Source organism: Microtus oregoni, unplaced genomic scaffold (assembly GCF_018167655.1).
Source record: "Microtus oregoni isolate MIOR12 unplaced genomic scaffold, Mior012 000024F_ref0000369, whole genome shotgun sequence".
Taxonomy (NCBI): domain Eukaryota; kingdom Metazoa; phylum Chordata; class Mammalia; order Rodentia; family Cricetidae; genus Microtus; species Microtus oregoni.
In genome coordinates, this window is record NW_024543083.1 from 4433442 (window position 1) to 4459587 (window position 26146).

At 45.6% G+C, this 26146-nt stretch overlaps 1 protein-coding gene across 2 annotated transcripts; it reads right to left on the reverse strand.

The window, feature by feature from the left end:
- Positions 1-6186: 6186 nt before the first annotated feature.
- Positions 6187-24124, reverse strand: Rnf122 (ring finger protein 122). 2 transcript variants are annotated; one of them, XM_041673783.1, is made up of 6 exons: positions 23758-24124; positions 17199-17355; positions 10586-10631; positions 10293-10334; positions 7471-7550; positions 6187-7220 (listed from the first exon to the last, which is right to left on the reverse strand). In XM_041673783.1, exons 1-6 carry the CDS (start codon positions 23780-23782, stop codon positions 7106-7108), a joined length of 465 nt encoding a protein of 154 aa, XP_041529717.1. In that variant the 5' UTR covers positions 23783-24124; the 3' UTR covers positions 6187-7105. The 2 variants fall into 2 exon arrangements, with proteins under 2 accessions (XP_041529717.1, XP_041529716.1); XM_041673782.1 differs by having other exon boundaries at positions 7471-7553.
- Between the last annotated feature and the right edge of the window lie 2022 nt (positions 24125-26146).

Sequence of the window (26146 nt, forward strand, 5' to 3'; positions counted from 1 at the left end):
AAAGAGCCTGTTACCTCTATAGATAGAGGAGGGACAACGCGTCCAGCACAGCTGAGGACTTGACCCGAGTCAAGTGATGAAGAATAAAGAAGGGACAGACACACAGTTGGACAGACAGACAGTTACATGTCTAGAAGGGCAGAATCAGGTGGGTGTCCCATCTGTCGACTACACGGATCCGCTCAGGACCTCCTTCTCTCCTCACACATTCGCCCAAGCATCCTTGACTCCCCATCAGGGAAAACTGAACATAGAAACACTGAGGAACTAGCCGGGCAAGATGACACACATTTAAGACCAGCCTTGAATACACATTGAGTTCAAAGCCAGATTTGGGGTACACGAGACACTGTTTCACATACACGCCCTCCATAATATTTTATAAAAGGAAGGGAAAAATTGAGGAGCTAGACTGGGAATTCCTAGCTAAGGTGAGGAAGGCTGACTTCAAACTCACTCTTCGGATTCCAGTCTTAGTTTTGTTTACTCCGCTACATCTCATAACGAGGAGAGAAGAGTATCCGTATTTTCAGAAAACAGCCACATGTCATCACTGATTCTTGGCAGTGGACTTTTTTGTTTATAAAAGACTGGGAATTTGGGGGTTGGAGAGATGGCTCAGCAGTTAAGAGCACTTGCTGTTCTTCTAGATGGACCCAGTTCCCAGCACTCATAATGGATGGCTCATGCCTGCCTGAACTTAAGCTCCATGGGCTCCGACATCCTCTCTGGTCTCCATGGCTACCCACACATATAGCATAAATAAACACATATCCATAAATAAAATATTTTTTATTTTAAACCTTATTATTAAAAATAAAATGTTGCAAATAAGAAAAATCACACATGAAAATATTTTTGGTTGTGAGCCTAGCCTTTAATGGCTGAGCTATCACTTTAGCCCCATACATGGAAATAAACCAGGCCCAAAGACTATACATTGAGGAAAAGACTTGCTCAGTCATTCTCATCAACTTAGACCATTGAAGCCAATATGGACAAGTTCAACAGGACCACCATATACAAGGTGTCCATGCGTGCTTCAGCATTGCAAGGGCATAAATTTCATTTTTTCAAAAAGACTATACAACTCAAATGAACTTCAATTCAGTTGGAATGCCGGGCGGTGGTGGCGCACGCCTTTAATCCCAGCACTTGGGAGGCAGAGGCAGGCAGATCTCTGTGAGTTCGAGACCAGCCTGGTCTACAAGAGCTAGTTCCAGGACAGGCTCCAAAACCACAGAGAAACCCTGTCTCGAAAAACCAAAATAAATAAATAAATAAATAAATAAAAATAAACATCTTAAAAAAATTCAGTTGGAATAAAATATATAGATAAAATACTGAGAACCAACTGTCTTGTGTTTGCTTATGAGGCAGGAGGACCATTATTAGTTCAAGGTTAGTGTGGACATTAGGTGGTGAGATCCTGTCTCTAAAACTAGCAAACAAAGCTAATTTCTGCCTGAAGATCCCAGTATAATCAAGAAGAGACCACATAACAAAGGGCAGTCTGAACAGCCTCTTCCCCTCAAGCACAGGGGAGGGAGGGCAGAGCTACCTTTGGCCTGGAATGAAGGCTTCATCTGCTTACAACCAGCAGAGGGCCTTTGTGGGAAGGGTGCCTCCAAAATGCCGCACACGTGGAGTGTGGCAGGGGTCAGGGAGTTTAGTTTAGTGTGCAAGTTCAAAGCCTCAGCTTTGCTGGGAAAGGGTGGGAGAAAGGGCAGCTGTGAGATTGTTCCCACGCAGGCCTGGGAGTCCCTCTCTGTTTAAAAGGAGTTGCTGAGTAAAGCTAATTTAGAACTGTCCTCTCCTTCGTCTGTGTCCGCTTTATGATTTTCTCTTCATAAGTAAGATTTCAAGGAAATTATTTCTAATTGTTTTATACATGTACCCCACTTTAAAATAAACTTACAATTTCGTACACAGATTTTAATGTTTTAAGGCTTTGAATCTCACTTTAAAGAATGCGTCAGAGCTAGGGATATAGTTCAGGGATCAGCGATTGCCTAGCCTGGCCTAGGTCCTGGTTTTGACTCCCCAGCAGTTTTAAAAAATGCTGCTTTCGCTATCAAAAGATGCTATGTAAAATCCTGCTAAATAATAAGAAAAACTCCCTGGCACACAGAAGGCCATTATTCAACTCCACGTACACAGTTAGTTTCCCAAACATGCAGAGGATGTAATTCATTACGGAGTCTTGTGTCTCAATCTGAATGGGTAACTTTTGACCCTTTAAAATCTGTGATGCATTTTCTGCATTTCTCTCTCTGCAGAGTCGTCTGCACATAATAAAACTCTGCTCCTTGCTTGAGTGACCGAGTCAGGGATTGCATTTTAAACATGAGGAAACAGATTTTTTTCCTCCTTGTTGGCATTCCTTTCAAAAAGGTTGCTCAAAGTGGTGCTTAAAAGATAATTCTAGCTTGCTAAATTTAGGGTGTGGATAAAGTCCAAAGTGAGAAGACTCCATTGGTAATTGTGCAAGACATGTTAACGTGTGAGGCGAGGGAGGGTGTTTCCAACTCCAAATGACTTTTCCCTCCCTCCCTCTCTGACACACACCATGTAATTTAACAAGATTCAGATCCAAAGTTATCTGTGTCAGTGACAAGCTGTTTACTACCATGACTGAATTCCAAATATAAAACCAGGGAGTTTTATATATAAAATACGGTTTAGGGGGACAGTACAGGCTTAGTAGGTACTAAGTCCTGGTTTCAATTCCTAGCACATTTATATGATGTAATATACTAATAAATAAAATGTAAAATAGTAAATAAATGATTTCATATTTGAGTTGTTCTTAAAAAAACCTCCTTGAAGTCAGAGATACTCTTCAAAATCAGCAAGTTATTTTGTTATTTTGGGGGTACCAGGGCATCAAATGCAGGGTACTGGGCAAGGGGCAAGGCTAGGGAAGCCCCTCCTGCTAATCTTCATTCTCAGCCTTTGAGGTTTTGGTCACTTTGTGTCACAGACTGACCTTGAAATCCTGATCTTCCTGAATGAGCCTCCAAGAATTCTAGCTTCATAAAGGCATGTTACCATGACTGGCTTGCTTATCTTTGTATTTAAGATATTGTTCTTTAGTCTTCTATCCAAAAACAAACAAAAAAAGCAGCAGCAGCAGCTCCCTATACAAATTGGTACAAGAAGTGTACTATTATCTGTAGCCTGCTTTGAAATGCATAAAAACATATTGATGATGAAAAGATGTGTGATATAGCTATAGCAGAATGTTTTTGTAATAATTCAAGTGGTTCACTCTACAACTTTTTTGGTATAAAAGGGTGGAGGTAGGGACCACACAAGTTGAGACCAGATTTATTTCCCAGGTAAGACCACAGAGCTGGTACCAGACAGGACAGCCATGGTGACCTAGATGTCTTCAGCTTTGGACATGTCATTAAACTCTCCACCTTCCAACCTGGTCCCAGATGACAGGCTGGTAGCAGTAGTGAGGTCTTTGGTGGCACAAAAGACAATCCAGGTTACCAAATGCAGAAGGATGGAGTAGAGTATTGATCCGTGGTCACTGAATATTTCAGGAAGGGATATGTTGCAGTTTCAAAGTGAAATGTCCCTGACAGGTTCACAGGTTGAACCAGTCCACCTGGTATTGCTGTTTGGATAGGTTCTAGGACCCTCAGATGGAGACCTTGCAGGAAAGGCAGTGGACCTTGAGATTTTGTAGCATGGACCTGCTTCCTATCTCGACTGCTGATAAAATGGAACCAGCTGACACCCATTGCTAGCACCTCACAGTCTTTCAGCATCATGCCTCTCCTGTAAGAATGGGCTGCATCTCCTCAAACCATGAAGGAATCATTCCTTCCTCCTTCATGATGGTCTTGTTGGGTATCTGATCACAGCAATGAGAGCATGACAAAAATGCAGATGAGATGTGCTCCCACTAGCTCAGAAAGGAAATGGGCGTGGCTTACAGCAAAAGCAGCTTGCTAAAGGCCACTAGTGGCTTCCTTGTTTGTTCTTTGGACCTCCTCCCTCCAGTCACAAACCTTCAGTGTCTTTCTTTCTGGGCCTTTAGTTTAGGGGGCACTGGAGACAGACTCTAGGGCCTTGCCCAAGCTAAGTGCTCCACAAGCAATGACACCCCCAAGCCCTCCACCACTTTCTAAGCTATCCATGGCTTTCTATAGTCATTAAACCTGAGTCGACCCAACAGAGATCTGAATGCAGCAAGTAACAGAGAAACAATCCCCTGGACATAATTGCATTTCGGATTTGAGTTCCAGTTGTCACAAATGTTATTCATGTCTTTGAGGAGACAGGCACCTTCTTGAGATACAATGCTTATTATTCATTGAACATTCAGAACTCAGAGACAGTCTCTGTGGGGATTCACACCTTCATTTAGGCATGAAAGCAGTGCCTGTGGTTTGTCTTTTTGCAGGGGTTGTTTTTTGTCTTCCTTTCACGGTAACAGCAACTCATCTGGAGAATTCTACAAGAATATGGTAGTCTTAGTAATATCAGCCGATAGGCATAGATGAGGAAAAATGTGCTGTTTTGTAAGAGATCATGACTGACCACACTCAGTAACCATCAAGTGCCCCCCAATGTTTCTTACTCCTCTGCAGAGCACGAAAGGTGTCTTGATGAGCTGTCACAGAGGTAAAGAATCCAAAGCAGAAAGCGACAGTTGATGTCTTTCCCTCAGAAAGGAAATGGGCATGGCATTTAATTTCTTACATTGGCTCAGTTGCAACCCACTACTATTGAGTTGGAATAAACAGCTCAGCACGTTCTATGGATTTGTACAAGCTTGTATAGCTGGTCATGCTGTTCTTGCTTCCAAATCGATCACATTTGTCCCTCTGAACCTGTGTACACAGCTTCAGCAGAAGGTTGAGCTGTGAGGACAGTGAAGGTGGGAGGCTGATGCTCAGAGAGACGGGACAAAACCGAAGAATGAAGGACATTAGTGAAAATGGCGAAAACCCTGGTTGGGGTGGGTTGAGCAGGAACTATCAGGAGGAACGGCAGACCTTTTGTGTGTGTGGGTGTGTGACCAGGGTCTATTTACATAGCCTGGCTATGTACATGACTACTTATACGGCTCTGTTAGAACTCACTATGTGGACAGGCTGGCTCTGAACTCGGATCTGCCCGCCTCTGCCTCCCAGCTGTTGGGATTAAAGGCGTGTGCCTCTATGCCCAGCCCAAGGTTACCAAAGCTGGTCTGTATAGTACAACACAACTTTCTTTGATCCGTTTCCCTTTCAAACATATTCAGGGTGTAAGTTCTTTGTTAATTTAAGGAGGACTGGGCATGTTGTAGCTGCCTATGACTATGTGGGACTCAGAGGAGAACGAATTAGCTTGGTTCTCAGATGGTGCTTAGTCATTTGGGTTTTTAAATTTATCTGTATAAACTTCAGGAAGCTACTGTATCAAAGCCTTTGTTCCTGGTCTTCACACAGTACTTGCCACCACCACCCCCATATCCTACCCTACGGTCCATCCCCACATTAGCTTCATATAGAATGCATTCTTTGGTCCCCAAAAAGTCTGGTTAATCATGGTAAATGGCCACATGACAACTCTCAAGGTTGGGCACACTCCTGCTGTTGCTGTCAGCTGAGTAAAGACGCCTGCAAAGCTAAGTTGGAGGACTCAGATGATCGGGTCCATGAGTTGCCACCTTGTGGAATTCTAAATGGGGGATAGGAGGCCAGGATCTACTACTGGTCAGGGACTGTAGCGACACAGAAGTAGTAGAGACTGGGTCCCAGGGTAGCCACATGGACCTTTCAGGTTCCAAAGTCACAGGCAGTGAACTTACAGACAGAATCCTATCGTTCCAAGACTTAGCTGGTGAATGACATGGGAAGACATCCAATTTTAAAACATTCCCTAAAATTCTGGCGATTGATCCGGCTTCATTAGATCTTACTTCACACTGACGTTCAACAGGTAATCCTTTTTCTTATTCATTGCCGGAAACCGAACCCAGGTCCTTGAGCATGTTAGCCAAGCACTCCACCACTGAGCTGTGCCCAGCCCTCAGTTTCCTTTTTTTTCAAAAGGACTAGAAATGCCAAGTGTGGTCTGACTCGGGGAGGAGGAAGAAGCAGGGTGAAGGGTTCTGTTCCCGCTTCTGGCACAGGTCACAACCACGAGCCAAATTTGATTAGAGAAACATGTTATTAAATTTAATTTTCTTTAAATACATAACCTTTTCCCACTCTCAGCTGCTTGGCTGAAGAAGAGACTCCACCCCCTCCGTCCTCGAGGGGCCACATATGTAAAGCCTGAGATGGTGAGGATGAAGTATAAAAATACTGTTTACAGAGGGAAGCAGACGTCCGCACTATGGTAACCTCCCGACACCCCATCCCAGGGTCCTTTTTGTTTCAAAATAATAATAATAACAGCCCCTAGGAATGTGCTGATAAAAAAGTCCCTTCCTCTAGAATGGGGTCTCTTCAAAACCAGCAAGGAATAGGAAGCTCTGAGATTAACCAGGGTCGGGGAGAGAATAGATAGCACCTAACATCCTAACAGGGGATGGTTGGTCCCATCACCCTGCGGTTGGCCAGGACAAGGCTGGCCTTTGTTTCTTACACCCCATGTAAACATCGACTTTTCCCTTGTCTGGGGCCCTGCCCTCCTTTATTTCATGCTGAATCTTTCACCTTGGTTCTTTTGATCTTTCCTTCCTTCCCTTTAAACTATCCCAAGGCTCTGGCAGGAGTAAGGGATATGGGCGGAGCGGAGCCACCTCCTCCAAAGTTGGAGTAGCTTCTTCTCCAAAGGGAAGTATCCACATCCACAGTCACAGGGTTGACTCCTTCCCAGGGCAAGGATGAGGCAGGCAGATAGTGTAGTACCAGATAGAGTAGTCTGGCTGGGTGAGGCCATTCATTGAGACTGGGTAACAGGGAAAGAAGCACTGGGAGACAGAGCTGGGGCAAGTCTGGTACTGGTCCGGCACTGCTGGTGGAAGCCCAGCCCTGTCACCTTTGCCTTCAGGCAAGTACGAAAGTCACCACCCAGAAGTCTTGTTCATTGTATAGAGGATCCCCGGTGTCCACAAAGTAAGCTGTCTTCTCAAGTGTCCACGTACAAGGAGCTCTCACACCAGCTCATCCAACAGGATCCCAATGCTCTGCGTGGTCTCTGTGGGGCCAGCGATGGGCTTGTTGCACATGGGACAGACGCAACGCACTTCTAGCCACTTCACCAGACACCTGTGAACAAGAGGATGGTTATCTCGGAGGAGCTATTCCAGATGGCTCCAGCTGTCTCTGAGTCCAGCTGCTTCTGAGAACAAAGTAGCCCTGTGCCTGCCCTGAGTTCACCCTTCTGGGGTGCAGAACCTAGGGCATCACTGTTGAACAGCATAGGCGGGATTAGAAGGTTCTTAAAGATACTCCGTAATTATTTCTCCTCTACAGAACCCCCCCCCCCCACACACACACACAATCACATCCCACATACTTGCGGTGAAAGGCATGCTGGCATGGAAGCACACCTAGTTCATCCTTTCCTTTGAAGTCTTCCAGGCAAACTGCACAGGTCTGCTATGGGGAGAGAGGGAGGGAGGGAAAGGGAAAGAGAGAGAATCTGTGAGCTAAGAGTCTAGAGAGACCCTCTTCACTCATCCCTCCTGAGTATCCACCATCAAATTTTCAAACAAGGAAACCAAACTCCAGCCCATTCTCTTGCCTCCCGCATCAGCCAGCAGAAGCTCAGTTATATTTATAACACTGCATTAACAGGATAACAGCCAACACGGCTGCTTAAACTGAAATCAACCAAATGAAGAAATTATAAACATGGCTCATCAGAAGCACCAGTTACATTTCTCCAAATGTTGATCTCAGAATGGAACTGTGGGCTGGGGCATGGGTCAGTGGCCGAGTTTTGCACACCATCTGTGAGATCCTAAATTGGATCCCCTGCATCACAAACACTAAACAAAGAGTATGTGCTGATTTTTGCTCTTAGTGACAAGGCCCTTGGGAGAGGAAGCATAGATCTTTCTGCTCAACATCCTGGCTTTATTTTAGGTTTTGTCTCTTTGAGGGACAGACTCTCACCTAGCCCAAGCTGACCTCAGACACACTGTATAACCAAGGCCGTCCCTTGAATTTCTCATCTTCCAGTCTCCACCTCCCTAGTGTTGGGACTGTAGATCTGTGTTAGCACTTTCAGGTCATTGTTTATATGCATGCCAATTCTTTTCCCATAATGCACTATTTCCTCATGTGGACACCATTCTAGGTTGCTCTGGTACTCAACAGCTACCATCTTCTCACAATCTTACATCTAACAAGCCACAGTGTGATCAAATCCCTAGAGTATCCCTTAGACATGGATGCTATTATTTAGTGTTACTGATAACTTCCCAGCTATTCACACCGCATATGTTTTGGCTCAGGAGAAAGAGTTGTACACATAGTGCCTATTTAGCAGATGCAGGCCACTTTGGTATGAGTTTGTTCTAAGGCTCTCTCAAACCCTGGAGGTGGCCGTCCATATTTCCAATGCTCAACAGTTACCTATGCCTGATGGATCCCAGATTGGAGAGGATAAACTCAGAATATTCTTATGAACACACAAATTTTGAACTGACAGTGTTGGTCTCAAATTCTAGCCTACAGCATGGGCTAAGGAGGAACATAGTAATAAAAAGGACTGTAGGATAGATGTCATGGTTATCTTGGCTGTCAATTTGACTACATCTGCAATTTACTAAAACCCAAATGGCTGGGCAAACCTGATAGTTTTTCTTCTTTCTTCCCTTCCTTTTTTTTTTTTTCTGAGACAGGATTTCTCTGTGTAGCCTTGACTATCCTTGAACTCAGAGAGCTGCCTGTCTTTGAGGAGTAGGATTAAAGGCATATCCCATCACCACCTGGCAGTGAGAGATTTTTCTAAACTAAATCTCTTTGGATCTTTGAGGTGAGAAATCCACCTGTACTCTGGTCCACACCTGCTGGCAGCCTATGGAGAGGACAATGGAAGAAGGAAGTAGCTCTCTGCTTGCTGCTCTCTCTCACTGGCAGGCCCATTCCTTCACTGGCATTAGAGTCTACTTCTTTGGGATTCCAGTATATAATGAAGACTAGCTGAGACATCCAGTCTTGCAGATTAAACAACTACTAGATTCTTAGACCTTTTAGTAGACGGCCATTGTTGGACTAGCTGGACCACAGCCTGTCAGCAATTCTAATACATTCTTTATATATATTCATTCTGTAAGTTCTGTTCCACTAGAGAACTCTGACTAATACAGATATATGTGCTGTTACATTCTTCAAATCCATAATTATAATTCCATTTATGAAACTCCACGATCTCAGCTGAACGACTGGGAAAGGCTTAGGAAACACCTGAAATTACTTTAAGGACCAGAGGTGTAGTAGCAATGTGAAAACCAAGAGTAAAATGAGGCCATGTCTAGGGAGTCTCATGTTTGGTGATGCTGGAATCCTCCTCATTTTCAGACAACCACAAACGACTCACTCTCTGGTTAGGCTATCTGTGGTTATGGATGGAAGCCTTGGGAGATGAGTTAGGTAACCTCAAAGGCTGAGGGGACTGGTTGGGAAATGGTCCAATGAAAGATGGGGCTGGGGGGAAAGAAGGGAAGGAGAAATGATGTAATTATATTTTAATTGAAATAAAAAGGTCAAAGTTGAGAGACCCAATGGAATTGGTCTTATATTGGGGGGTTTGGGGGAAAGGATGGAGGGGAAACAGGCCAGAACTATTGCAAGGGATACAAGTCACTGATCTGTTAGGACAATGTCATATACATAAGTAAAAGGACCTTATTTTCTTTAGTCAAAGACCAGGCTACAGGATGTGAATAAAGGGAAAATTAGTAGCACACTGCCTATGCACAAGAGTGTGTGACACCTTTAAAGATTCAACACAGCACACTGCCTATGACCACACATAGATTTTGCCCAGCATACTGCCTATGGCATAGAACCTAGGGCCACCTATATAGATTCTATACAGCATACTGCTTATGGCACAGAGCCTGTGCCATCCTTACAGATTCTACACAGAACATTGTCTATGACATAGAGACCGTGACACCCTGTTCCCATTTATCTTGAGTCTTTTGTGATCCCTTTGTTTCATGCCTTATCTGACTCTAGACAAAATGCATTACCTACTGGGTTGAAGTCCTTCTGTTTGGACACAGGAATCTGAAGACAGGGACTAAAGAGTCTGGAGAAGGTCCAAAGAGCTCGAGAAAGATGCTCTAAGCAGGATCCTCCCAAACATTATCCCAAGATACTTACCCCATAGAGCTGCAACTTCTTGGCATCACCTTTAAGCACCACCTGAGGAAGAAAGATGCAGCTGATGTCTGTAGGTACCAACCACAGAAGCCAGGGAGGCTCACTGAATGATGTGACCCCCTCTCTCTCCATGAAGGTGAAGGGCAAACCCAATTGGAAGACAGTGGCAGGAGTGGTAGACCTCCAGGATGCCCAGGAAGTAAGGGAATTGTAGACTATGGAAGTTTGGGCTTGCTCTCTCTATCAGGGCAAGTGGTGAAGGAGAAAGTTTAATGCAAAGAGACAGTATTTACCTCCTTATATCCGTACCGTTCGCTCTGTGCCTGGTTCCGGAGTTTACTAGGTGAAGAAAAAGAGGAGAGGGCAGATTACCATTTCTTTTCTTTCTTTCTTTTTAAGAAGCACAGACAATGACAGTATATGTGAAGAGGGCTGACTGCTTGGACATTTTTCTGGAGATGAAACAGGTACTTGTTTCATAGATGCCAATAGTGGCACAGTTCAGATGTATGCAAGCCAACCAGAGATGATAAGGATTAAGGCTTTATTACCAGGTCTCAGTCACATTCTGGGTTGTTCTCCAGTGGGGCATCTTACATGGCTTATCTGCTTTGTCTTTTCCCAGACGGTAAATTCCTCCAGGTATCCAAACTACAGAGATCAAATGTATTCTTAACATGTGCAGAGAAGGAGCTAGATGTTTTTAGCTGCTTGTCTGTACACAGCCACTCGATAGCCAAAACACAGCATGTTGATATTCATAACAATAGTATAATAGTCCATCCAGGTATGTTGTGTGTCCCTTGGAGACTGACATTGTCTCACTGAATCCAAGAGACTACAGGAAGGAGGAAAGTTCCATTTTATAGATGAAAACAAATAAATGAACCCCAAAGAAATCAAGCAAGTTGCCCAAACTTTATAGAGATGATGGGGAGCAGCTCCTGGGTTAAATAAAAGTCAGTCTCAGTGATTAGGGAGCCTGTACTGTTTATCACAGAACATGATCCCCCGCCTCCTCAATTAGGTAGAATACATCAGAGTCCTGAGTTCTTATTTGATTGTGAGATACCCAGCATGCTTTATTACGCCTTTGACTTCGGGTGACCCACTGTACAGATGACCAGAAGCATGAATGACACTGATTCTGCCATCTTACATCAGTGGAGAAATTCCTCCTGTGAGTTCTACACATAGCCCCGATGGACTTCAAATCCATGACCTTCAAAAAGAACTGGGACCATAGGCCTATGCTACTGTGCCCAGCTGCAGGTAGGTGGAGAGGTCTCCCATATATGGGCATAGAACTGTCTCTCACCTTTTTTTTTTTTTTGCTGTTGTTGAGTGCTAGGAATTAACCCCAGTGTCCCCGGCATGCTATAATGATCAAGGTAATTTGATTAAGAAATACCTTAGAAGCCAGCACACCTTTAATCCCAGCACTTGGGAGACAGAGGCAGGAGGATCTCTGTGAGTTTGAGGCTAGTCTTGTTTACAAGAGCTAGTTCCAGGACAAGCTCCAAGGCTACAGAGAAACCATGTCTCAAAAAATCAAAAAAGAAATAGAAAAACAAAACAAACCAAAAAACAAAACAAAAAACCCTTAATATCTCAGTATTAAGTAAAATATATCTCAGGGTGTGCCTATGGGGTCTATGATGTCATTTCCAGACATAATCCAATAATGAGAGTTTTAATCTAGTCTTTCAATGGTATTAAGGTTGCAGAAAGAGGAATCTTGCCCTGGCCCTGCTGTTTTCTCTTTCTGTTCTTGTCCAGTAAGAATTGACCAATAGCCCCTGTCACAAGTTCCTGCCACCACAATTGTCTGCTTATGCATTTGAGACTACGTGACCATGGATGAAACCATCTGAAACCACAAATCAAATCAAGCATCTTTCATAGCAATGATAAAAGCATATAGTTAATATGATCTGTTTACTGCATACATGCTTTACCACGGAGCTACACACCCAGCACTTCTAACATAGATTTGGCTGGAGTATGGGAGGGAAACCTGGCTGTACTGGAGTGGGGCCAAGTCCTGTTCTTACAGAATCGACAGGCTAAGAACAGCTTTTATTCTTCACTATGTAAAAATAGAAAGAAAAAAAAATAACGTCTCCTAGTATAAAAACTTTCATCTCCCAATCTGAAACTTCAGCTCAGCAGCAGGGCACTTGTTTCCCACGTATGAAGGTTTTGATCTGCACTACCAAAGAAAAAAAATCTTTTCTGAAATGCCATTGGCCCATCAGTTTATGAATTGTCCGTGATTGCCTTTGGAACCGGCTATGACGGTTTGAGAGCATGGCTGGGTGGCTGTGAGACTTTACAACCAAGGAAGCCTGCAAATAAAAAGGTTGCTGGCCTGAGTGACGAAAACAGATCACCTCATTTCTGTGGTGGCAGCTCCTCCCAAGGTGGTGAAGAAGCAGAGTGCAGAGCCCTGCCTGAGAGGTGGGTCAGGACAGATAAGATCTGGCCCACAGCCTCCTCCATCCTTTCTGACAGGAAGTCACGTGGTCTGGCAAGGCTGAATGTTCTTGGAGCCTCTGGGAAAGTCCCAGCCAGGTGGACTCTTGCCAGGGCTTGGGGCTGAGGCAGCACTGCCATTGCACGCCCCCTTCCCCGCCGCCCCCCTTCCTGCCTTCTCTACCGTATGCTTTCTGCTCACTTTCAGTCCCAACTATCTAATCCTTTAATGTGCAGAACTACCCAGCCCTAGAAAGGCTTTCATGTATCATGTGTGTCTTTTTCTCAGCTCCCAAAGGAGATGGACAGGGAAGGATGTCTAAAGCAGGAGTGAGCTATTACCTGACCATACTGTATGTGTTTTTTTCTTTAGAAAAAAAAAAAACTTTCATTTTCTCTCCTGTTTTTGAGAGTCTTAAGTAACCCAGGTTAGCCTTGACACTTGCTATGCAGCCAAGGATGACCCTGACCTTCTGATCTTCCTTTCTCCATCTCTGAGATGCTAGGATTACGTTCTTGCTAGGCACTCTCCAGTTCAGCAATAACCCAGTTCATCTGCACTCTTGAGTTCATTCTTAACCTGCCCTCTAGGTCTAAGGACTGAATGCTTGCTAGGTCCCTGAGAGACATTCCAACCTTGTCTGGGGGTAGAAGTTTAAGGGAGAATGCCACAGATTCTTTTAAAGGTTCAACCGCCTCACCATCAATGCTGATACACTTGGGCAGTGTGTGCTACACTTTATGAGCACTGGGGTTCCTGGGGTCCATTCATCTATTGTGTATGGCAGGCTCCCTTTAATGGAGGGATCCAGAACCCTCAAAACTCCATTTTCATCCTGCGTGGCTATTTCAGCTCTGGAAGGATTAGGTTGTGAGGGGATGAGGCTCAAATAGTTGCAAAGAAAACAGCAGAAAGCATACTCTGGGCCGTCCCAGCCAGGGATGGAGAGCCAAGAACTCCGGACAGGTGGCTCTCTCAGCTGCTGGCTGAGCAAAGCAACTAAAAATACCCTGATTTCAGTGAGACCATTGCAAGCCACGGCCAGCAGGCTCTCTCTTCCCTCTTTTCCCTCTGAGAGCAAAACAATGCAGCCAGCTCCTGAAAATAATTGTTCCTTTCCTGCCTGTTTGTATCCCACTGACCCCTCCATCCTGTGTAAGCAGAGGTCAGCTCTGAGGGAAAAGAGGAGACCAGGGGCAGCTGGCAGTTGAGGCGTCCTTGGCTCATGAGCTCACCGGGTCAGGAGTGGCAGTCACGGACCTATTTTGGCTGAGGTGGAAAGTGAGAAGCAGAGAGAGGAAGTAGCTTATGTGCCTGTGTGTCTTTCTATATATAGACACACACGCCACATGCCAGCGGGCCTTTGGAACCATGAGACCCAGGGGTCAGCTGGCTCTGGACAGGCTACAGCATACAGGGTGGGGCGGTGAAGGGGCCGGACACTGCCGAGAGGACAGATGGCACCACGCTGCACCACAGTGGAGATGGCTTTTAGTATCACGTGGTCATGACTCTCTGTTCTGCTACAGCCAAAAACAAAACAAGTCAGTAACAGACAGCACCCTAGCCTGTGTCCTATAGGACCCCGACACCCAGCTGAAAGGGGCTGGCCATGGAGGTCTCAGCTGCAGGCTCTACTTCCCACGCAAGAAAGAAGACACACAAAAGACAAACACGGAGGAGAGCATGAAAGGCTAAATTGTCAGATGAACCCACCTCAGCATCTTCCTGGACAAATTCTCAACTGTTTAGACATGAATGTCTTCATTTATGCAGCTCCCTAACCCTTACATTGGAGGCTTGTTCACAGAATTAAGTGAGCTAAATGGTTTACCACAATGCTTGACACTAGAAAGCCCATAGCAAAGACTAGTCCAAAATGCAAGGTCACGCCTGTTAGTGTCAATTAGGAAAGGGATTTCAGCCATCTGCTTGTTGGTCAGAGTGCTGGCCTCTGGATTTTCTTCTGTTCAGCACCAGTGTGTGTGTGTGTGTGTGTGTGTGTGTGTGTGTGTGTGTGTGTGTGTGTAAAGGAACCAAATATAGTTTGTTTTTTTTTTTTTTTTTGTGTGTGTGTGTGTGTGTGTTGAGACAGGGTTTCTCTGTAGCTTTGGAGCCTGTCCTGAAAAATCACTCTGTAGACCAGGCTGGACTTGAACTTACAGAGATCTACCTGCCTCCCAGTGCTGGGGTTAAAGGTGTACGTCACCATCACCTGGCTTTCTCCTTTGTTTTTGTTATGTCTTTTTTCGAGACAGGGTCTCTCTGTGTAGACCTGGTTGTCCTGGCACTTTCTCTGTAAACCATGCTGGCCTCAAACTCACAGATATCTACCCACTTCTGCCTCCCGAGTGCTGGGATTAAAAGTGTGTGCCACCACTGCCCAGAAAAGTAGCTTTTTTTTTTTTTGGTATAAATTTATAATTCTCCTGGGCAGTGGCGGTGCATGCCTTTAATCCCAGCACTTGGGAGGCAGAGGCAGGCAGATCTATGAGTTCGAGGACAGCCTAGTCTATAAGAGCTAGTTCCAGGACAGGCTCCAAAGCCACAGAGACACCCTGTCTTGAAAAACAAAAACAAAAACGAACAAAACAAAAAGTTTATATTTCTACCAGTCACATCCTAAAGAAATCTTTGATACTTGCATAACTTGACCCTTGCTGAGAATTAAGTTAATTGCTTGATACAGGGTTTGAGGGAAAAGACCAGTGACTAAGAATGGTTTGGGGAGGGAAACATAGAGATGGGGAACATTAAAAAGAATATAGAACAGAAAAGAGGATGTAGAAGAGAAAAAAGTGCTCCCACTTAGCAGCTAAATTTGGGTTTTGCACTAATTAAATCAGAGGAAAAATCGAGCACTATTTTCTCTGCACACTTAGGTGGGGAAATTCAAGTTTCAAGCTTTAAGATCTGTTTGGAGGCCAGACAGTGGTGGTGCACAACTTTAATCCCAGCACTCAGGAGGCAGAGGCAGGTGGATCTCTGTGAGTTCAAGTCCAGCCTGGTCTGCAAAATGAATTCCAGGACAGCCAGGGCTACACAGAGAAACTCTTGTCTCAAAAAACCAACAAAAGACCCATTTGCGAAGGTTCTGAAGAGCCCCACAGCAGCCATGGGCTGGGGAAGTAGTGCTTGGCTCATGTATTTCCAAGCATCTGCCTTTCAGGCAGAAGTCATCCTCCAGCAGAGAATCCCAACAAGGTACAAAGACCCCGGTTCTTAATTTCCTAAATGATTCGATTAGACCCTACCTAGCCCATTGTCTCTCCAGGCATTAGGCAATGTGTGTGCCAGGGAAGGGGCCAGTTGTTACAAAGACTCTAAGGACTATTAACATGTTCTATTGACCAAAGATGCTCCATTGTCTCCAATGTACAGGGCAGACCCATGGGACCAAAGAACCGTAAGTACCAACAGAACACCCCGCTAGCATGCTGCTTTGGTTTCTACTCTAAGTCCCAAGCATGTCTAACACTTTCCCCATGTGCATGCACATCCATATTAATATGTGTGTTAGCACATATGTGTACATGTAGGAGACCGACACAGGAAGTCTTCCTCACGGCTCTCCATCACATTCACTGAGGCAGCTTCTTGTCATTGAACTCAGAGCTTCACTAGGCGGTTGGTCTAGATTGCTAGCTTGGTCTAGACACCCTATCTCCACATTCCAGGGCTGGAATTACCTAGGGCCAGTGTTCACCCAGCATTAACAGAGGTTCTGGTATTCAAATTTCACTCCTGATACAGGCACTTTACCTACTGAACCATCATCTCCCCAGCTTTTTAGTAGATAGCAGCTACAAACTCGTGCGGCCTTCACCATAAGGAGAAATAGTTCCTGGAGCTCAGCTACCCCTGCCAAGCAAAAGTCCTTTCCTCGATCCTTAAGCAACTAAGAGTACTTGCCATTCTTTCTTTCCCATCTCAAAAGTAAAAGCTGACAAGAAAGAGTAAACAAGGAGTTTTCCTTATGAGTCTGCTAACACCAGCATTGGGAGAACTGGCAATTTCACGGGAGAGAGAAAGAACCAATACCTACTGACCGACCTCTCCCTGGCTGTGAGTGGGAAGCAGGTTAAGAGTGCTGGCTTTTATCGCTCAGCTAACAGTCATTCTAGATGGCCTTAGACTAACTGGCCAACTGGTGGAATGCAGTCCAACCCTCTGTGACCTTATGTGCTCTGGGATAACTTGATAGGCTGATATAAATAGAAACACCAGACCTCAAAAGTCCAGAGGGGTGAGCTAATTAATGTACATCCTCCCACCAGAGGCTCTAGCACAAAGCTCTGGTGTGTTTGTGCACGCGCATGCACACACACGCACACATGCACTTGACTCGCTTAATACCCTCCATTCTGTAGTCTCCATCCTTCTTTGTTCCTCCCCCCCCCCCAACCCAGATCAGACAGCCAGCAACCAACCTGATGAAGTAGCAGCAGAAGATGAGGCTGAGCATGAAGACAAAGATGCCTGTACCGAAGATGACCATGTAGATATTGAGGGGAAGGTCTTGGAAACTGATAGGTGGCATTGAGCAGGACTTGTTGGTGCTAACCAGTCCCAGGCCACAGAAACACCCTGCAAAGCAAGAGGCAAAGAATACTAAAGTTAGACACTTACCACTGGGGCCCGTGGCACACTGCGTTAGTAGGAATGTCAGGCTCTAACTTAAGCTTATATATTAGCACTAACTACTGAATACATGGTCCTGAGTAAATTACTCCATCAATCTATGAAATGAAATGGTAGGCAAAGTACTTAAATGGATTAATAATTTAGAAGTCTAGCATGGTGGTGCACACCTTTAGTCCTCTGTGTGGCAGAGGCAGGTGGATCTGAGTTCAAGGCCCACATGGTCTACAGAGTGGGTGCCAGGACTATACAAAGAAACTCTGTCTCAAAAAAGCAAAGAATTTAGGTAAGGGTAGAAAGTAGAAAAAGAAATATCAAAATTGCCTCCAAGTAGGAGACACTGAGTATATAATAAAAAGAGCCTTAGGGGAGAAAGTACATTGAGCTTGACTTAAGTCTCCTAAGCAAGCTGTGTGATGTTCAATGAGTTATTGCTATAGAATTAACCTCATAGGAAAACTTGCAAAATCGAGTAATAAATAGTAATAGAAATGATGGTATAAGAAATAACAAATGAAAGAGCAATTACAGAGGTCATTTGTCACTATTAACTGCCTGTTCCAGAAGACAAGCTGTATCAGAACCGGAACAGAAATCGTTCACTAGAAGTCTAGGCCGGCATTCTACAAGGTATGATGGGGACTGTCAGCTTCCTTCTACTCACAGCCTCAAAGTTCCATCCTCGAGTGTATCCCCTAAGAACTTGTTAAAATGGTGCAGTCTTGGACCTATATCACACTAAATGAACTGGATTCATTAAGAAGATCCTTGGAAGATTGGGTGGTGGTGGCACACACCTTTAATCCCAGCATTTGGGGGGCCGAGGCAGGTGGCTCTCAGTGAGTTCAAGGCCAGCCTGGTCTACAGACAAGAGCTCCAGGACAGCCAGGACTGTTACAGAGAAACCTGAGACAAACAAAAAGATCCGTGGAGACCCTCCTGTACAGTCAGTTCGGAAGCACTGACTGCCACTTGCTGCTTCCTTCTCACTGGCCCTCCCATGAGGCAATGTCTTCCCTTGCCCATGTCTGGTGTTGAAGTGGGTGTGAGCAAGACTGGGCAATAAACCAAAGAAAGTCTTCAGAAAAAGGCAAGATATTCTTAACTGGGAATGATGTCATAACATTATAACCCCAATTATCTGGGAAGTGTCTACTCAGGCTGGAACAAGGAAATCAGGGGTTCTAGGCTAGCCCAGGCTATGCAGTGATATTCCTGACCCCCCCAAAAAATACTCACCACAAACAAAAAAAATATCAAATTCCTTTAAGGAAATATTTCCTTCTTATATCACCTCAGACATGTAGGAAGGTATAGATAAGACAGAGCTGGGAAGAGAATCACCAAAAGCATTAAAAAAGAGTGGTATCTCCAATGAACCAGAATCTGTGTCCTACATCCCAATCACTAATCACATTCTCCACTCCCAGGCTTTTACGTTCCCAGTTCCTTCCAGACCTTAGGGACTAGCTTCTCTCCTGGCTCTTTGGTTAGGAGCTAGGATTCTACCTGGTAATTACCACAAGTGGGTGCTACCACAACTGCAGGAGACCAGCTACAGAGACAGCAATCGGTTGTGACAGTGTTATGGTCTGGACTTGAGGCCACCCTGCAGTAGACTTAGATGGTGACCCCTTTTCCCCCCTGCTTCTTGGACCCCATGACGTAAAGCTACAACCTCCCTGCTTGATAGACTTAAACCTTAAAAAGCTATGAGCTAAAGATTTTCTAAGTCATGTATGAGTATGATTCTGTCAGTAATGACAAAACCATCACACACGAGACACGCCATTCCTCTAACTCTTCTATTAGTGGATGACCTAAGCCTTCATTCAAAAGTCAAAGACCATGACCCATCCTATTGCCACACCCCTACTTCACACACCTATTCCTGCCTTATTGATGTCACCACCCTTTCTAGTTTCTCTAATTATCCTACACGTCTGGCACATCTGCCAACTTCACTTACCATGTAATTTCCAAACCCCTGTCTGGTTTCAAGTCTATATGAACATGCATCTGCCCCCTTGCAATATCCTGTGAGTGTTCTCTGCCTGGGCCAGTCTTTTTAAATCTTGCCCAACCATGTCTTTGTCTCCACACCTTTGTCTATGAAGCCTTCTCTGCCTAGAATTCTCTCCTTTCTGAAGTCTAGTGTTGGTGTTTCTCAGAATTTTCCTTTCCGATGCCAAGGCTGTGGGTTGAACTGGTACCTTGCATAGGCTAGGCAGTGGTCTACTGGGATGAATCCTAAGCCCCTGCCATGATCTTTAGGATACTCCAATAATATCTCTGTCATGGAATTCTACAATGCTAAGGACTTGCATCACTTGCTATGGGTTTTGCTCAGAATACCTTGTTACACTGTTGTTGCTAGTATCAACTTAAATTGACCTTTGTTTTACTCTGCATTGTTAAGATGACAAGCATGAGAGTTGAGATTAAGAATAATCCAGTGCATAGAGGATTGGATGACTTTCCATATAGGAAAGAGACAGCTCAAGCACTTTCCTTGACAGATGTTATGGTAGAGGTGAGTCTATAATTCTAGGAGCAAAGAAAGCCCAGGAATTAAGTGTCCTTCTAACAAGCTTGAACCTTTCTAGGTCTGGGGATACTAACCTGGACTCCTAAGCATTTGGCAGTGCCCTAAGCTAATGTTTGATCTGCCTATATAGCTAGTTAACAGACAGATCCCTGTTTTCTCAAAGCAACCTAGTCTTCTTGGCAAAAGCTCCTACTTCAAAGAAGGAAGACTGATGTTTGGGAAAACTGCCCAGAAACTGCCCTCAGCTAATAAATCACCAGTCAACCAACAGGTTTTGTTCCGGGTGTGTTTTATATACTGACCTAGACCTTGTGGGGGAAACAGAAAGCGAAAGAAGCTCTTGTTCTGAAAGAATTTTCAATTAGGGGAGATTAAAGAAGCAATTAGCTACTAGCATTTGCTTTGCTCAAGAGGATGCTTCTTGCTTCTAGGTTCCACTGGAGGGTTAGAAAGAACACCACTTTCATCCCTGATTCCCACTTGAGGATTTGCTTTCTGTGGGCCTTTCTCAGAGAAACTCTCTAAGATATCATGCTAAACCTGCCCCAGCATCCTTCGCTCTGCCCTAGAAAGGGCCTCAGGAACTCTCTTCCAGAAAGTTGTACGTTTAGGACCAACAGGACCTTGTACTGCCAGTAGCCTCCTTTATCCTACCAGAAATATCTGATACTGTAAGAGGGCCAGCATCCTCTCCACTTTTGCCAAGGCTTTTCTATGGAACTTATTTAAGCAGGACTCTGGTATTTACTGGGTCCTAAAGATCCTCTATTTCTATTCTGGAAAACCAGGACTGTGTGTGCAGGGTTTACACTTGCACACAGTTTTGGTACCTTGGTTCCAGCAATCTCCATCTGTTCCCAATTCCTAAAAGCCTATCTCTGGGGCTCTAGGACTGGACCAGCGAACTTGGGACTTTATGGAATGTATAAGGAGGCAGCTTCAAGAATAAATGTTCAAGCTGGCGTTGTGTAATAGTTTCTTTGAGAATAAAATATTTCATTCTGCAGGAAGGCGAACAACTCAAATAGCTTCAGGAAGTCCCTGAAACCAAACAGATTCGCCAGGCCCCTCCCCACCAGAGTTAACAACGAAAGCTGAGAATCTGAACTCTGAAGGAAGCTGAGTTGCAAAAAAAAAAAAAAAAAAAAAAAAGACTGAAAACCTACCAGCTACCTGAAAGAGGGTTAGCCCAACTAGATCACCTATTGAGCTGGCGGCTGTGAAGTGTGCTTCAGGTTTCCCAGCTTTTGTGAGCAGTCACCCATGCTGGGGTGGGCTTTAGTGATATAGCTATCTGAACCATTTCTGCTCGCCCATATTCCTGTAAGTAACCCCAATGAAACTGATTGGCTCACCCAAGTTGGACTTCAGTGGTGCCTGTATTTTGGCTGGTTGTGGAATGCGGGGGGGGGGGGGGGGGGGTAAATAGACATGCAAGGTGCATCTTCCCAGGAAAAACTGTTGACACACAACAGCCTGCTGTCATAGTAGCTTATGTGACCCCAGCAGTCTGAAGGGCTCAGGCAGAGTTTTTCTGAGGCCAGCATGGGTGACGGTGAAAACCCACCTCATTTTTTTTTAATTTTTCTTTTTTTTTGGGGGGGGGGAGTTCAAGACAGGGTTTCTCTGGAGCTTTGGAGTCTGTCCTGGAACTAACTCTTGTAGATAGGGCTGGCCTTGAACTCACAAAGATCTGCCTGCCTCTGTCTCCCAAGTCGTGAGATTAAAAGGCATGTGCCACCACTGCCTGGCTTGAAAAACCCCACCTCATGAGGATTTGAAATGTTTTTCCTTTAGAATATTTGTACATAGTTTGGTATCTCCAGGACAGGGCTCAAGCCTAAATGTGAAATTTATCCTATGTTTTATATACACCTTGTTCACGTAGCCTGAAGAATACATTACACATTTTAAGCAATTCTGTATACAGAGCAAAGTTTAATGGTGTGAAACTGTCTCTTGTGATTTCACATTTGAATTTTATATAATTTGAACTTTCCAGGAATTTTAATTTTCAGATTGGGAATGTTCAACTTATACTCTTAAAGAGAAATGGAAAAAAATAGTTATTGTCCAAATTGGACAGTTGAGTTTTTCTTTGAAACTTTAAGGTCAAAGACTATGCATCCCAGATATAGGGTCTCTAAGAGGTTTTTCAAGGGGGCAGAAATCACTTCAAGAAGTGCAAGATAAACCAGTGGTGGTGCATGCCTTTAATCCCAGCACTGGGGAGGCAGAGACAGGCGGATCTCTGAGAGTTCGAGGCTAGCCTGGTCTACAGAGCAAATTCCAGGACAGGCTCCAAAGCTACACAGAGAAACCCTGTCTCGAAACACACACACACACACACACACACACACACACACACACACACACAAAGACAGGGTGCATTGCACGTCAGTGATGGAGTATGTTCAGAATGAGCAAGGCCTGGGTCCCACACCACGCGGGTGGGGCAGGGAAGGTGCAAGTTTCCAAAGGGAACTGCTCAGAAGAAAGTTCGGGGTTATTAACAGCTTAGTCCTCCCTAAGTCTCTGGTCCATTGTCTTGACACAAGCGCATCTCAGCTGGCAGGCGGCATGTAGGAATGACGTCAGAGCAGGTCTGGCCAAGACCAGCAGATCTGGGAACTGCTTCTTTCCAGCCAAAGGGAATCTTTCCCAGATGCTGGGACACACCGTCAGCCTCAACCCTCATCCCCCGCCCCTCTCTACTACCCGCCTATCACACACAGCTTGGTTCATTTTCAGGAAATTAGATCTGACTTGCAAAAGGAGGAAGGACAGGGGGCGGGGGAGGGGAGGACAGGGGCAGCCGAAACTCTGCCTTAAAACAAAAGACTCTTGAAATAATTAATCCAAGATCTGGCAGAAATCTACTCAAGAATAGATCCCCCCCGCCCCCGAGTAACCAGTCAACCATACAAAAAGAAAAAAAAAAGCTCCAGCTACTTTTCACCTCGCCCAACTCTTCATGTCTAGAAAGAGTGGCCAAGATTCTGGGGATCCGTGGTGGGGAAGGGTGGGTGGTTTTAACATCTAAGTGACCGCCTCAGAAAGATTTATCAGCTCCTTAGACGGGGAATCCAGACCCGCTCTTAACCCGTAAAAACTGAGCCACCAAAAAAGCCTCAGGTGAATTAATTTATCATGATTACCCGGTGGAGTGTGGGGTAGGGGTTGGTGGCGGGTGGCTGGCTGAGCATAGAGGCGCTGTCACCATCTAGACTAAAAGCAGACCCCGCGGTCTGGTCTTCTTGCCAGAAAGCGAAGCTCTTGCCAGGCCAGTCCTGAGCTGGGGGTCCAGCAATAATCTGCAAGGCTTTATCTATTCAGTATTGACGCTCTTTAATCCTGCCCCTGGAAGCCGGTGGGAACCAACAAAGATGGGGAAAGTCACCCCGCGCCCGGTCCCGCACGTTGCACTGTATACATATTTAAAAGAGCCTGCAAAGTTTCAGAGCCAGAACTTGAGCTCCCTCTAGGAGATCCTAGCCCGAGCGCGGCTTTAATTTTCCAACCACCACAACAAAGAACAGAGTTTGAGAGCGCACAAAGGCAGGCGAAGGGGGTAGAAGAGCCAGACCGCCACACAAAGGCCGGGAAGCCCTCGGCTCACACGCCCCTGGCCCTCCACTTGCTTCCAGACCCTTTTTATCCCCAGACACTGAGAATGGGTCGTTTCAAACTGCGCGCTGTGCAGAGCACCGCAGGACGCCAGGACGTCTCTGGGACGGGGAAACTTGGCTCGGGACCTGGACCTGAGCGGTGTCCGCTCACCCGCCAGACCCGGGACTCACCGTTACACCACTGAAATGGGTGCATCAATGAAGTCAAGGACGGCTTCCCGGGGCGAACGAAGACAGAGTGTTGAGACCTGGCGGGGTTGTGCACGGCGATCGCCGGGCTGGAGATGCAACTCCCGGAGGAGTCAGATGCTGTGGAGAGGCCGGTTTGCAGAGCAACAAAGAGGGCAGAGGAGGAAACAAAGTCTTTCGGAGCGAAGCTCTGCCGAGAGAAATCGCAAAAGACCCGGGCCGGGAGGGCAGCGGAGTGGGCCGCGACGCCCAGACGAGGAGACAGCAGCCGGGGCACTGAGCCGGGCTGGGGTCCCACTGCACCGAGCTGTGCGCGCTGGGATTCCGAAAACTGACACCGCGCCGCGCACACCCCCTCCCTATGACTGCCCCCTCCCGGGAGTCCGCCCCCTGCTCGTCACCTGCCCTCCGGCCAATGGGAGCCTTTCTCCTGCCCCCGGGTATTATTTACAGGCGGGTCCCCCTCTCTGCAAAAGGGAGCCTTTTTTTGCTTGGTGGGCTCCGATCCGGCCTCCTAGCTAGACCTGGGGAGTCCCCGGTCTGCGGCGCGCCGCCTTCTAGGACCGGGGCGGGGGGTAGGGGTGGGGAAGCAGGATAGGGGGAAGCGACCAGACGATTAGTGCCACTTTTGTTTTCCGCCTACAGATCCGTGCCTGTCTCGAATTTCTATAGCTCTGTAGCAGCCAGTCCTGGAGGGTTGTGCGTGGCAGCTAGCGCATTCCCAGACTCACTGCGATAGGAGGGGACGGAGACAACAAGGCAAAGCAGATGAAACAAAACTCGAATCTTCAAAGGGCTATTGTTCTCACCTTGCTCCAGGACAGCGCCCAAGGATTCAAGTCCCAAAGCTGAGAGACCGTCACTTGCCGGGGTACCAATCTCCCAGATTGTGACTAAAAACCCCGAGAAGCTGGCTTTGTCAGTGCAGGGGGTCTTAAGTGGGTGTTGAATGAACAGAAAATGAAGGAAAGATAATCCCAGTTCTCTGTGCAGTATTATTATTTTTTTGCATGATGTTCCATCGTTTATTTCACTTTTTCAAACGAAATTTATTTAGTCCTGACTGACCTTCAACTCAGTACCGCCATTCAATGCTTTCTGATTGCTGGGTTTACAAGCCTACACTAACTACCACACCCAACAGGTTTATCTCTGTTTTTGTTTATCTTTCCACGTGAAGAATTACCAACAAGTGTGCAGTATTATTCGACATACCTTAGAACACAGGAGCCTCATCCAGGTTCAGAGACAGTGTTGGAGGAGAGTCACAAATAAGCCACGAATAAGAGTCCAGCCCTTTGTGTGACTCTTTTTATCTCACTATTGATCTGTCTATTGGAAGTGAGTACTTTCCCTAACTCTGGGGAGTTCCTGGCACCTAAGTAAGCTAATGCGCGTGAGTGGCTTTGCCACTCCGAAGTGTAGTCCTTAAAGTATCAGATGTTCTGCTTAGCAGAAAGGCAGCCTTTCGTATATCTGGGGATGGTCAGATGGTCTCCAAATTCAAAAGGTCCTTGTGGGCAGCGACTTGTGGTGTTTGCAAGTAAGCTATACATCCCTTAAACGTCAAATCATCTTTCCCTCCTAATTGGATAATTTGACAATGTGGAGGGCTCACTGGAGTTTATCAATTGGTTCGTTAACAATTTTGTTCGTTCAAGGCTAGTCGGGGGACGGTGATGTCACTTGCAGATCTGATTTCTCTGGTTTTTTGATGTTTGGGTTTTTGTTGTTTTGTTTTGGGTTTTTTTTTGCTTTGTTTTGAGACAGGGTTTTAGTAACGACGTAGCTCCGACTGACTTGAAACTTACTGGAAATCAGAGATCTGCCTGTGTCTGCCTCCTGCGTGCTGGGATGAACGATGTCAGGAATGACACACTGGATTCTCAATGAGGTCACTGCAAAGAGTGCCTAATGGCCTCTGATCCTTTTCTCTGACTTCAGAGTCACAGGAATCACGCTAATGGGAGCCATGTGACCTCTACTGACACCCAAGCCCGGGCCCAGAGCTTCTCTTTTAAAAGCCTGCTCCAGAAATCCTTCTGATAGATAGGCCTTGTTTCCTGCAACAATCCTGCTAGTTGTTGAGAGAAACAGAGCTCTGATTTGATAGTGACCCAGAGTTATTTTTCTAATGCATATAATCTGATTATTTCTTTTGCTTAATAACTTTTGCTGGTTTCTGGTGCTTACAGGTTTGTGTGGCATTTGCATCCCTTCAGCCCTCAACTTCCATCCATCCATCCATCCATCCTTCCTTCCTTCCTCTCTTCTTTTCTTTCTTTTTCCCTTTTTGTAGTTGTGGAGGGCTTTACATGCCACTGCTGGAACATTGAAGTCAGAGGACAACTTGTGGAAGTCACTTTTCTCC